The 14250-nt window shown below is 36.9% G+C and overlaps 1 protein-coding gene across 1 annotated transcript in view; it reads right to left on the bottom strand.

Annotated features, from left to right (window-relative positions):
• LOC138428860 (phospholipid-transporting ATPase ABCA3-like) overlaps positions 1 to 14250 on the bottom strand; it is a 248510-nt gene that overhangs the window by 169624 nt on the left and 64636 nt on the right. Inside the window, exon 5 of the mRNA XM_069569793.1 lies at positions 1636 to 1817. Coding sequence (XP_069425894.1) covers positions 1636 to 1817 — 182 coding nt within the window. The remainder of the gene's footprint in view (positions 1 to 1635; positions 1818 to 14250) is intronic.

Here is a 14250-nt window from a genome sequence, read left to right as displayed (position 1 = left end):
TCTGCTGAAAAGTAAAATTTTAAAAAATTTTTATCCACTATTGTGTAACATATTTCCAATTCTGGCAAAATACCTTGATGACATCATATTCATATTAATAAATGTGAACCTTTGATGATGTAATAAAGAAATGTGTCATCACTTAGAGGATATGTATTGGTGAATGAATTTTTTCCAAATAATCAAGATAAATTATGAAAAATTTATGCTTGGTTAAATATTTATTCAATTTGAAAGATATACTAATGGATATTATTTTAATAGATTAAGAAATGTTCAGTAATATGTTTTCAGATTCCAAAGTTTAATCAATTGCTAGTAAATGATCATCAGTTAAGTTTTAGTGAACAACCATACACAAACTTAAGGCTTCCAAAATATGCAACTTTTAAAAACTACATGCCTATGTAAGGCTGCATTTTTTTCAAATATTTTAAACAAAACAATAATGCAACAGATTGAATGCAGAGTCAGATACTAACTATCCAGTGAGAATCCAGTTATCTTCAATTAAGCAAACATGAAAAATATAAAACATGACATTATTCTCACTAATTTTTTTAATTTTGAAAATAGTTTTATCCACCAAAATAAAATGTTACATAGTTCAATATATACTGGGTTTATCGGTGATATATTTAAATAAGTTGATAAATATTTTCTAAATTTCTCAGTTTTAATTTCCAAATATGATAAATACTAATAGATATAATTGACTCTGAAGTTCCTTGGGGAGCTCAATAATTTTAAAAGTGCAGATACATGAAGCAGGGCATTCAAAGCTGGTGCTCTGGGACAACCCAGAGGGATAGGGTAGGGAGGGAGGTGGGAGTGGGGTTCAGGTTGGGGGACCACATGTGTACCCGTGGCTGATTCATGTTGCTATGGCAAAACCACAACAATATTGTAATTATCCTCCAATTTAATAAATTGCTTAATTTTTAAAAAAAGAAAAAAATGCAGAGGTGTTCTGAGAATCACTTGCTTTAAACAGACCGATAAAGAAGAGGATTGAAAATGGAGGACAGATAAAAAATGTTCCCCATTTTGCTATGGCTTTCAGTTCAGTTCAGTTCAATTCAGTTTAGTCACTCAGTCGTGTATGACTTTTTGCAACCCCATGGAATGCAGTATGCCAGGCTTCCTGTCCATCACCAACTCCTGGAGTTTACTCACACTCTTGTCCATTGAGTTGGTGATGCCATCCAACCATCTCATCCTCTGTCATCCCCTTCTCCTCCCATCTTCAATCATTCCCAACATCAGGGTCTTTTCAAATGAGTCAGTTCTTTGCACAAGTGGCTATGGCTTTGATTTTAAGTAATTTGGACTAATAGTAGAAAAAAAGCATATAATGGTAACCAGATATCTGACATAATTTATAATCTCCTCACTAGGGTCTAAGGACCTTACCACTCATTCGTTCAGATACAGATTTTTTATAGAAAACCATTTAATTCTATTATATATGTTACAAAGTTAACTCACAGCAGCTTTAGTTGAGAAAGAATTAAAGCTGTATTAGTATCATAAGACTGTGTGGATGGTGTTAAAATTAAATAATGTTCACTATTCAACAAACTCAGTATATATGAACTGGAGTTTCTCTCAATAACAGAAATAATTAGAACTTACCTGCATAAAGAAATACCATGGCTTGGGCATACCATACTTTCCTGGAAAGACAGCATCTATATACCAGGCCAGAAGGCCATATAAGAAGGCATCAAATAAAAGCATTCCCATAATCTGAGCAAGAGTGAGTTCATCATCTGGGCTCACTTGTGACAAGAAGTTATTCCACTTAGCACCATATTCTGAAATATAATAGGAAATAGTTACTTCAGGTGCCCAAATGTGACTAAAACAAAATTACTCATCAACTTTATAATTAAGCAATGAAGAAAAGTGCACTGATATTCTCTAGCTATAGATACTACTTACTACTTTCTGATACTTTAGATTTTAGGTTTCTCAAAAAGATAATGAAGTAGTAGCAAAAGGGGTCTCTGCCTAGAGCCAAACATGTTGATTGAAATGTTGGTAGGTGACTGAAACAAAAATAAGCAATCATCAGAAGTCCATAAAATAAGACTCAAAGCAATAAGCAGACCTATTGCTTGAGATGGTGGTCCTATCTCTCCATTCTCTCTCATGCTGATTTCCATCAAAATAACCATCAGGATATATAAAATTGGAAAGATATTCATCAGTATAAAAAAAATAAGGTTCAGCTTCCAGTTTCTGGTTTGGAAAAAGAACTTAGAAGTCACTACTCCATCCTAACAAGTAGGAAGCTGAACTGAAAAGTCTGTAACTCTTCTTAGATCAATCAGATAAGTGAGGTCACAGGGCAATACACTGTCTCTAAAACTGGAGAGCCAGATAGGCAAATACAGAGAATATAATTTAATGGAATAGAAACTCTAAACAGAATCTCTAAAAGATCCAGTGCTACAGTAGAAAATCCTAAACTATAATTAACAAATTGCTGGGGCCTTACTAGGACAAGTCTAAAGAATTAAAAAGTCCAGGGGTGTCCAAGTCATAAGGAACTTGTGAATCCATGTTTTTGTCAATTTACCTCCAAGATCCTTATCAGTTTCTCATGGCAAATATACGAGAAAACTCCCCTCGTGCTTCCAGGAATCATGGAAGAAGGGAAGAAGGAACCATTTTGAAACGTGCCAGTGCATTCTATTCTTAATTAGGCCTGATTCATGAGAAAGTATTTTACCAGAGCATAACCTACCTAGGGGAAGGAAAAGTCCAACCTGCTCTAGTCATCTTGTCTCTTCTAAACAGGAGGAAACCGAGAAGCACTGATGATTTCATAGATCAGCAACATAAGCTCATCGAAAGACTAAAGCCCAATCATAGTACTATGGAATCCTTTCTCTCCCCACTACACCTTACCAATATGTCACTAATGTCCTATTCACTATATTTCCTTTTCCCTAGACCCTTATGTACATATTTTAATGAAAATTTGTACCGCAAACTAAAGGGAGGGGGGAACACCACAGTTTGAAGAAACTAAAGCAGCATCAGAATCACTCTGATATGCAAAATGTTGGAAATACTAAATCAGGTCTATTATAGCATTGAAACATGTATATAATCTTATGTGAAACAGATTGCCAGTCCAGGTTCGATGCATGAGACAGGGTGCTCAGGGCAGGTGCACTGGGATGACCTTGAGGGATGGGATGGGGAGGGAGTTAGGAGAGGGGTTCAGGATGGGGAACACATGTACACCCACGGCTGATTCACGTCAATGTATGGCAAAAACCACTACAATATTGTAAAGTAATTAGTCTCCAGTTAAAATTAATTAATTAATTAAAAAATAAATAAACCAGGATTATTTAAAACCATGATTAACATGATAAGGTCTTTAATGGAAAAAGTACATAGCATGCAAGAATAGACTGATAATGTAGAGAGATGGATAAGAAAGAATCAAAAAGAAATGCTAGAGTCCTTGGCATGGCTGTGGTGGGGAAAACGATGGGCAGGAAGGAGGGAGAAAAGCCTGAGAACCCACAGCTAGCTAAAGCCTCTGGAGTAATGGGACAAAGTGCCAGTTGAGAAGTGCTGAGAAGCAATGAGCTGAAGGAGAAACTTCATTGCTCAACAATGCTTATAAAGATCTACAAGCTTGGATTTGGTAGTCAGACAACAGAGAAAGAAAGCATCAACTTTTTTATGAGACTTGTATCAAGTATGCCTGAGCTAACAAAGCTGTTTCAGCTCTTGCTCCAATAAATCCTTTCAGCAGCATCAGCTTTTAAAGAAGATGAAGAGAGCAAACCAGAGGAAATGCCTCCTAAGAATAAAGATGGGGGAAAATATTGGACAAACACTAACATCAGGAAGATCAAACTCCTTCAATAACAGAAAACATGGGTTTTCTGACAACCAGGAGCTACGGGAGGGAAATATAAAACCTCATCTTGGAAAAGTCCATGACTAAGACCTGTTAAATAAACTATCATGAAATTAAGGTATGATGCAGATGTAATTTAAAATGAGCAGTTTCCTTTATTTTTTTTTTTTAGTTTTTTATTTTTTAAATTTTAAAATCTTTAATTCTTACATGCGTTCCCAAACATGAACCCCCCTCCCACCTCCCTCCCCATAACATCTCTCTGGGTCATCGCCATGCACCAGCCCCAAGCATGCTGCATCCTGCGTCAGACATAGACTGGCGATTTGATTCTTACATGATAGTATACATATTTCAATGCCATTCTCCCAAATCATCCCACCCTCTCCCTCTCCCTCTGAGTCCAAAAGTCCATTATACACATCTGTGTCTCTTTCCCTGTCTTGCATACAGGGTCGTCATTGCCATCTTCCTAAATTCCATATATATGTGTTAGTATACTGTTTCCTTTAAAAAAATTTTGTATATAACTATCTTTGGAGCCACTTAAATAAAAACAAAACATTATCACATGAGAGCTTGAAATTAGAAGTAATTTGTACACAGACTTCAATACATTTGCTAATTTTGTCATTTCATACTATTAATTTCCAAAGATTGCAGACAATAAAGAAATTAGAACCTTTTAAAGAATTGCCTATTTTTAGATACAACTGATTAGACTAGCTCACTAAGCCAGAGCAAAAAGTTACTATCTATTTAAACTTCAAGCAATTACTCTTTACCTTAACTCTCTCATTACCTAGAGCAGTCTAGCTCCCAGGAACTGCCTTATAGAAAAGCAGTACTGTATTAAGAGGAAAATGCTACCAGACCATGGACTAAAAGTAAATTTAGATAAAAAATAACTACAGCATTTTTTTTCCTTATGGGCATTTGGTTTGTTTCAAGTCATCACCAAGTAGGTATAGCATTGCTATCAGTGAATACAACTGTTTAGCTCTTTAAAAAACATATTTTAAGACTTTCCTGGTGGTCCAGTAGTTAAGAATCTGCCATACTATGTAGGGTACACCAGTTTTGCGGGGTGTGGAGGGGAGGAACTAAGCCCACTTGCCACAGTTGTTGAAGCCCCCATGCTCTAGAGCCTGTGCTCTGCAACTAGAGAAGGCCCATGCACCACAAGGAAGAGACAGTAGAGAAAAAATAAAATAATAAAAATATATTTTAAAATGTTATGTAAACTGTTGAGTATGTTAAATAGTACACTTCAACTTAATGAGTCATGTCTACTTTCATTGGAGAAGTAGAAAATCCTGGAAAATCCCATGGACAGAGGAGCCTGGTAGGCTACAGTCCATGGGGTAGCAAAGAGTTGGGCATGACCGAGGGACTTCACTTTCACTTTTCACTTTCAGGCATTGGAGAAGGAAATGGCAACCCACTACAGTATTCTTGCCTGGAGAATTCCAGGGACAGAGGAGCCTGATGGGCTGCAGTCTATGGGGTCACACAGAGTTGGCCACGACTGACGTGACTTAGCAGCAGCAGCTACTTTCATTAATCTTCAAAAAACAATCCTTCGCTATCAAAGTAAATCAGTATTTTGAATGTGCTTCTTTTTATGCTGTTATTAGAGCTGGAAGCAAGCAATAGGAAGCTGTTTATTTTGAAATACAAACTACAACCCCAAATTTTAATATGTATGTTGTTTAATATTTGGCTGCTTTTAATTTTTAACTGTATAAACATCAAATAATTACATTTCATAAAAATGGAAAGTAAAAAAGATGCACTTTCTATTACATTGTCAAAGCATTTGTAAAAGCATTTACTAACTTGTAAAATCCAATTTGAATTGATCTTAATACAGGATTTCTTGTTATAACACTATAATATTGTATCTTAAGTGTATACATTGAACAACAGCCTCTGAAAACAATGGCCTTTCAAAACACTTCCTACATTTTCCATAGAAGGAAAGTCAGTCCATCTTTAAATATTTTGTGGAATCTCTGACCACATATACTTTGTTAAATCTGTGTGTCGTATGGTGGTTAGGAGTTGTTTGTTTCTGTATTTTTTAGTTATATGTAGACATGGAACAACAGACTGGTTCCAAATAGGAAAAGGAGTACGTCAAGGCTGTATATTGTCACCCTGCTTATTTAACTTCTATGCAGAGTACATCATGAGAAACGCTGGACTGGAAGCAACATAAGCTGGAATCAAGATTGCCGGGAGAAATATCAATAACCTCAGATATGCAGATGACACCACCTTTATGGCAGAAAGTGAAGAGGAACTAAAAAGTCTCTTGATGAAAGTGAAAGAGGAGAGTGAAAAAGTTAGCTTAAAGCTCAACATTCAGAAAATGAAGATCATGGCATCCGGTCCCATCACTTCATGGGAAATAGATGGGGAAACAGTGGAAACAATGTCAGACTTTATTATTTTGGGCTCCAAAATCACTGCAGATGGTGACTGCAGCCATGAAATTAAAAGACGCTTACTCCTTGGAAGAAAAGTTATGACCAACCTAGACAGCATATTCAAAAGCAGAGACATTACTTTGCCGACTAAGGTCCGTCTAGTTAAGACTATGGTTTTTCCAGTGGTCATGTATGGATATGAGAGTTGAACTGTGAAGAAGGCTGAGACCCGAAAAATTGATGCTTTTGAACTGTGGTGTTGGAGAAGACTCTTGAGAGTCCCTTGCACTGCAAGGAGATCCAACTAGTCCATTCTGAAGGAGATTAGCCCCGGGATTTCTTTGGAGGGAGTGATGCTAAAGCTGAAACTCCAGTACTTTGGCCACCTCATGTGAAGAATTGACTCATTGGAAAAGACTCTGATGCTGGGAGGGATTGGGGGCAGGAGGAGAAGGGGACGACAGAGGATGAGATGGCTGGATGGCATCACTGACTCGATGGATGTGAATCTGAGTGAACTCCGGAGTTGGTGATGGACAGGAAGGCCTGGCGTGCTGCGATTCATGGGGTCACAAAGAGTTGGACATGACTGAGTGACTCAACTGAACTGAACTGAAACATTTTAATGTGCTGGTTAAATGTATAGTCAAATACAAGAGAAACATACTATATGTTGTTTCTTCATACCAACAATTTCCTTGAAAACTCCTACAGTGTTTAATTTGGAGGCAGCTTTAGACTATTCTCTTGGTGAAAACTACTTGCTGAGCCATTTTAATAGGTAATAATGTCAGAGAAGCAGACTCAGTATATTGTATTATATGTTCTTATATGTAATTATCCTAAATAACTCAAAGTAAAACAATGGAAATACATATGGAACTATAAATTCCTACTTACATGATTTAATTATATCAAGATACATAAACTGAACTTGAACTTATTTTAATTTAGACACACTAGCCATTTTAGTCCATTTTACTGTTTATGTTAAAATAACATTTCTTTCCTAAATATTATTTTCTTGACCATGGTGCACTATTGGTGGGAATACAAACTGGTACAGCCACTATGAATAATAGTATAAAGTTTCTCAAAAATTTTAAACATATGTTCCAGTGATCCAACTAAATATATATATACACACAGAAAAAGAAAACAGGACTTTAAAGAGGTATCTGCACTCCCATGTTCACTGTAGCATTTTTCAAAATAGCCAAGACATAAAAACTATCTAAGTATCTATCAACAGACAAATAAAGAAAATGTGGTATATATATTCACAATGAAATATTATTCAGCCACAAAGATAAAGAAATCTTGCCATTTTCAACAACATGAATAAATCTGAAGGACACATTATATTAAGTGAAATAAGTCAGACACATAAAGAGAAATATTGTGTGATCTCACTTACATGTTAACAGTGTTTGTCAAGGGCTGTGGTTTGGGGGAAACTGAAAGATGTCTGTCAAAGGATTCAAGCTTTCAGCTATAAGATGAATAAATTCTGTGTAGCTAATGTACAGTATAGTGAATATAGTTAATAATTTAAATATGCTTGAAATTTGCTGAGAAAGTAGTTCTTTTTTCCTACTGTAATTATTTTAAAATTTAAATTAATTTATTTATTTTAATTGGAGGCTAATTATTTTACAATACTGTAGTGGTTTTTGCCATACATCAACATGAAATTTCTAAGTGTTCTTAACACACACACACACACAAAGTAACCATGGTAGCTCAGCTGGTAAATATTCCCCTACAATGCGGGAGACCTGAGTTCAATTCCTGGCTCAGGAAGTTCCCCTGGAGAAGGGATAGGCTACCCACTCCAGTTCATGGGCTTCCGTGGTGGCTCAGATGGTAAAGAATCCTCCTGCATTGTGAGAGACCCGGGTTTGATCCATGGGTTGGGAAGATCCCCTGGAGAAGGGTATGGCAACCCACTCCAGTATTATTGCCTGGAGAATCCTCGTGGACAAAGGAGCCTGGTGGGCTATTGTCCATGGGGTCGCAAAGAGTTGGATAAAACTGATCGACTAAGCATAGCACAGCACATGGTGTTGTATGTGTTAATTAGCTTGAATATGATGACTATTTCACGTATGGATATAAAATCATCAAGTCGTACTGTTGCACACTTTCAAAGTATATACTTTTGTGACTCATACTTCTACAAAACAAAAACAGAATTTAAAAAGCGGCATGTTTATTTTAACTGAGGTAGAAAGTATTTGATAATATCCAACACTTCAATTTCAATATTGAAAATTTAAAAATCTTAACAAAATCATAAAAAAGGGGTGCTTTCTTAATCAAAACAAAGATCCCCTATAAAAGATCATCTATTTTAAAAAACCCCACAACTAAAAATCGCACTCAGTGGTGAAGGACAGAAAGCTTTCCTTAGTGATCAAGAACAAAATAAGCATGTACACTCTCCCCCTTCTATTCAACACTGTATTTGATGTTATATTCATGAAAATTAGCCAAGATAAAGAAATAAAAGGCAACCAAATTGGATAGGAAGAAGAAAAACTATCTTTACTCACAGAACTTATGTACAGAAAATCCAAAAGATTCCATGAAAAAAAGAAATGTTAGAGCTAGTAAGCATTCAACAAAATTTCAGGATACAAAGCCAACATACAATAATCAGTGGTATATCTACAAATCAGTAATACATAATCAAAAAGGAAGAAAACCAAGAAATCCCTCCAAAAACCAAAAAGCACCCCCAAATCAGACAAGACACTGATGCTGATGCTGTGAAATATATATATATATATATATATATATATATATATATATAGGCATATATATCCACCTGCAATGCAGGAGACCCTGGTTCAATCCCTGGTTTGGGAAGATCCCCTGGAGAAGGCAAAGGCTACCCACTCCAGTATTCTGGCCTGGAGAATTCCATGGATTGTATAGCCCATAGGGTTGCAAAGTGTGGAACATGACTGAGCAACTTACACTTTCACTATTGCATTGAACCTACAGACTATTTTAAGTATTAACAAAGTACTCTTCTAATACCTGAACACAGGATGTTTTCCTACTTACCTATGTCTTCTTTAATTTCTTTGAGCAATGTTTTGTAACAGTCAGTATGTGTGTTGCACTTCTTGTTTAAATATATTCATAAGCATTTTATTCTTTTAATTCTAATGTAAATGGAATGATTTTCTTCATTTCCTTTTTGTTGCTTATTACAGATTGGTAGATATACCACTGATTATTGTATGTTGGCTTTGTATCCTGAAACTTAGTTGAATCTGTTTATTAGCTCTAACATTTTTGAAATATCAATAGCACTTTTTGCTGAAATAAAAAAGCTAAACTGTAAAACTTACATAGAATTGCAAAAGACCTTGAATAGCTAAAACAGTCTTGATAAAGAACGAGATTAGAAAACTTACACTTCTCAATTTCAAAACTGCCAAATTGTGTGATACTAGCAAAGGATAGATATACAGAAGAATACAATACAATTGTGAGTAATGGTGAATTTATTTTTTACAAGATGCTATGAAAAATTGGGAACAAAGTCTCTTTTCCATTAGTACTGTTGAGATAACTGGATATTCACATGCAAGTTGAGTTCAACTTGCAATACATAGAAAAAGTAACTTAGATTGAAAAATTCAACCTAATAGCTAAAGCTATTTTTTTAAAACTGTTACAAAAAACACGGGGGCAGATACTCATGACTTTCAATTTGGCAAACAGACAATACCAAAACATAAACAATGAAAAAAGAGATAAATTGAATGTGATCAAAAATATAAACCTTTGTCTATGAAAAAGTACTATCAAGAAAGTGAAAATACAACCTACAAAATAGATGAAAATGTCATATATATAATAAAGGGCTTGTATCTAGGATATATAAAATTCTTACAACTGAACAAAATAAACAACTGACTTAAAAATGGGTAAAGGAGTTGTACCAATGTGCAACAATTCTCCGAAGTTGTAGTACCAATGTGCAATAATCACAAGAAAAGATGCTCAGTATCATTAGTCACTGTTGTTTTTGTTGTTCAGTCACTAAGTCACTATAGCATGTCGGGCTCCTCTGTGCTCAACTATCTCCCAGAGTTTGTTCAGACACATGCCCATTAAATCAGTGATGCTAACTAACCATCTTATCCTCCACAGCCCCTTCCTCCTTTTGCCTTCAATATCCCCCAACATTAGGATATTTTGCAATGAGTTGGGTATTTTGCAATGAGTTGGCTATTCAAATCAGGTAGCTAAAGTATTGGAGCTTCAGCTTCGTCCTTCCAATGTATATTCAGGGTTGATTTCTTTTAGTCCAAGGGAATCTCAAAAGTCTTCCATAGCACCACAATTCAAAAGCATCAATTCTTTGGCCCTCAGACTTCTTTATGGTACAAATCTCACATCTGAACATGACTACTGGGAAAACCATAGCTTTGACTATACTGACCTTTGTTAGCAAAGTGATGTCTCTGCTTTTTAATATGCTGTCTGTGTGTGTGCAAAATTGCTTCAGTCTTGTCTGACTCTTTGTGACCCTGAACTGTAGCCCACAAAGCTCCTCTGTCCATGGGATTCTCCAGGCAAGACTACTGGAGTGGGTTGTCATGTCCTCCTCCAGGGGATCTTCCCAGCCCAGGGACTGAACTGCCATCTCTTATGTCTTCTGCATTCTTTGTCACTAGTGCCACCTGGGAATCCCAAAACGCTGTCTAGGTTTTTAATTTCACAGCTTTCCTTCCAAGGAGCAAACATATTTTAGTTTCATGGCTGCAGTCACCATCCACAGTGATTTTAGAGCCCAACAAAATAAAATCTGTCACTGCTCCCAATTTTCCCCCTTCTATTTGCAATGAAGCTATGGGACTGGATGCCATAATTTTTAATATGGAGTTTCAAGCAAGTCTTTTCATTCTCCTCTTTCACCTCCATCAAGAGGCTGTTAAGTTCCTTTCCCTTTCTGCCATTAGAGTGGTATCATCTGCATGTCTGAAGTTGTTGCTATTTCTCCCTGCAAACTTGATTCCAGGTTGTGATTCATCCAGCTTGGCATTTTTGCATGATGCTCTCTGCATAGAAGCTGAATAAGCAGGGTGATAATATACAGTCTTGACGTGCTCCTTTCCCAATTTAGAACCAATCAGTTGTTCCATGTCCAGTTCTAACTGTTGCTTCTTGACCTGCATACAGATTTCTCAGGAGTCAGGTAAGGTGGTTTGGTATTTCTATCTCTTTAAGAATTTTCCACAGCTTTTTGTGATCTACACAGTCAAGGCTTAGTGTGGTCAATGAAGCAGAAGCAGATGTTTTTTTGAAACTCCCTTCATGATCCAATGAATGTTGGCAATTTGATCTCTAGTTCCTCTGTCTCTTTGAAACTCTGTACATCTGGAAGTTTTCAGTACACGTACTACTGAAGCCTAGCTTGAAGGATTTTAGGCATAACCTTGCTAGTCTGTAAATGAGTGCAAATGTACAGCAGTTGGAATATTATTTTGCATTGCCCTTTTTTGGGATTGAAATGAAAACTGACCTATTCCAGTCCTGTGGCCATTCCTGAGTTTCCAAATTTGCTGACATATTGAGTACAGCACTTTAACAGCATCATCTTTTGGATTTTAAATAGTTCAGCTGAAATTCTATCACCTCCACTAGCTTTGTTTGTAGTAATGCTTCTTAAGGTCCACTTGACTTCTCACTCCAGGATGTCTGGCCTAGGTGAGTGATTACAATATCATAGTTATTCGAGTCATTAAGACCTTTCTGATCTTCCCAGGTGGCTCAATAGTAAAGAATCTGCCTGCCAGTGCAGGAGATGTGCCTTTGATTCCTGGGTTAGGAAGATTCCCTGGAGGAGGAAATGAGAGCTGGACCATAAAGAAAGCTGAGTTCTGAGGAACTGATGCTTTTGAATTGTGGTGCTAGAGAAGACACTTAAATTCCTTGGACAGCAAGGACATCAAACCAGTCAATTCTGAAGGAAATCAATCCTGAACATTCATTGGAAGAGCTGATGCTAAAGCTGAAGCTCCAATAATTTGGCCACCTGATGTGAAGAGCCACTCACTGGAAAAGACCCTGATGTTGGGAAAGATTGAGGGCAGGAGAAGTGGGTGACAGAGGATGAGATGGTTGGATGGTATCACTGCTTCAGTGGACATGAGTTTGAGCAAACTTCAAGTGATAGTGAAGGACAGGGAAGCCTACGGTTCACGGGGTCACCAACAGTCAGATATGACTTAGCTACTGAACAACAGAAGGAGGAGAGAGAGAGAAAGGAACTGAGAAAATATCTGAAGAGATAATAGTCAAAAACCTGACTAACTTGGGAAAGAAAATATTCAAGGATGAGGAAGTGCTGAGAGTCCCAAACAGGGTATGCCAAGGAGGAAACTTGCCAAGACACTTAGTAATCAAGTCAACAAAAATTAAAACAAGGAGAAAATATTAAAGGCAACAAGGGAAAGCAACAAGTAACATACAAGAGAATATTCTTAAGGACATCAGATGATTTTTCAGCACAAACTCTAAAGGCCAGAAGAGAGATATTTAAAGCGTTGAAATGGTAATGTCATCCCAATTTTACAGCTGAGGAAACTGAGGCTTAAACAATTTAGTAAGAGACATTCAGGAATTAGGGCTTGAAGTATTAATGTTAATTCTCTGGTACATTTCTGATAGATTCTCTGAGAAGTTTATTGAGTTTTTTTTTTTTTTAAGTCACAAAACTTTGGAGTTAAGGAGCATTGATGATTCTTGATGCTGTTAAAGTGTTGCAATCAATATGTCAGCAAATTTGGAAAAGTCAGCAATGGCCACAAGATTGGAAAAGGTCAGTTTTCATTCCAGTACCAAAGAAGAGTAATGCCAAAGGATGTTCAAACTACCTTACAATTGTGCTCATTTCATATGCTATAAAAGTTATGCTCAAAATCCTTCAAGCTAGACTTCAGCAGCATATTAATTGAGAACTTCCAGATTTCAATTTATATACAAGCTGTGTTTAGAAAGGGAAGAGGAGCCAGAGATCAAATAACAAACATCCATTAGATCATATAAAAAGCAACGAAATTCTAGAAAAACATATCTTTCTGATTCACTGACTACATTAAAGCTTTGATTCTGTGGATCACAACAAACTGTGGAAAATTCTTAAAGAGGTGGGAGTACCAGACCACATCTTGAGAAATCTGTATGCAGGTCAAGAGGCAACAGTTAGAATCTTATAACTGACTGGTTCAAATTGGAAAGGAGTACAACAAAGCTGTATATTTTCCCACCTTGCTTATTTGTCTTATATGTAGATTACATTATGGGAAATGCCAGGATGGGTGAGTCACAAGCTGGAATCAAGGTTCAGTTAAGTTCAGTCGCTCAGTCGTATCCAAATCTTTGTGACCCCATGAATTACAGCACACCAGGCCTCCCTGCCCATTACCAACTCCTGGAGTCCACCTAAACCCATGTCCATTGAGTTGGTGATGCCATCCAGCCATATCATCCTCTGCCGTCCCCTTCTCCTCCTGCCCTCAATCGTTCCCAGCAGAAGGGTCTTTTTAAATGAGTCAGCTCTTCCCATCAGGTGGCCAAAGTATTGGAGTTGCAGCTTCAACATCAGTCCTTCCAATGAACACCCAGGACTAAGCTCCTTTAGGATGGACTGGTTGGATCTCCTTGCAGCCCAAGGGACTCTCAAGAGTCTTCTCCAACACCACAGTCCAAAAGCATCAATCCTTCCATGCTCAGCTTTCTTTAGGTCCAACTCTCACATCCATACATGACCACTGGAAAAACCATAGCCTTGACTACATGGACCTTTGTTGACAAAGTAATGTCTCTGCTTTTTAATATGCTATCTAGGTTGGTCATAACTTTCCTTCCAAGGAGTAAGCGTCTTTTAACTTCATGGCTGCAATC

This window comes from Ovis canadensis, chromosome 24 (assembly GCF_042477335.2).
Source record: "Ovis canadensis isolate MfBH-ARS-UI-01 breed Bighorn chromosome 24, ARS-UI_OviCan_v2, whole genome shotgun sequence".
Classification (NCBI taxonomy): Eukaryota; Metazoa; Chordata; class Mammalia; order Artiodactyla; family Bovidae; genus Ovis; species Ovis canadensis.
This window is presented reverse-complemented; position numbering and strand designations above follow the sequence as displayed.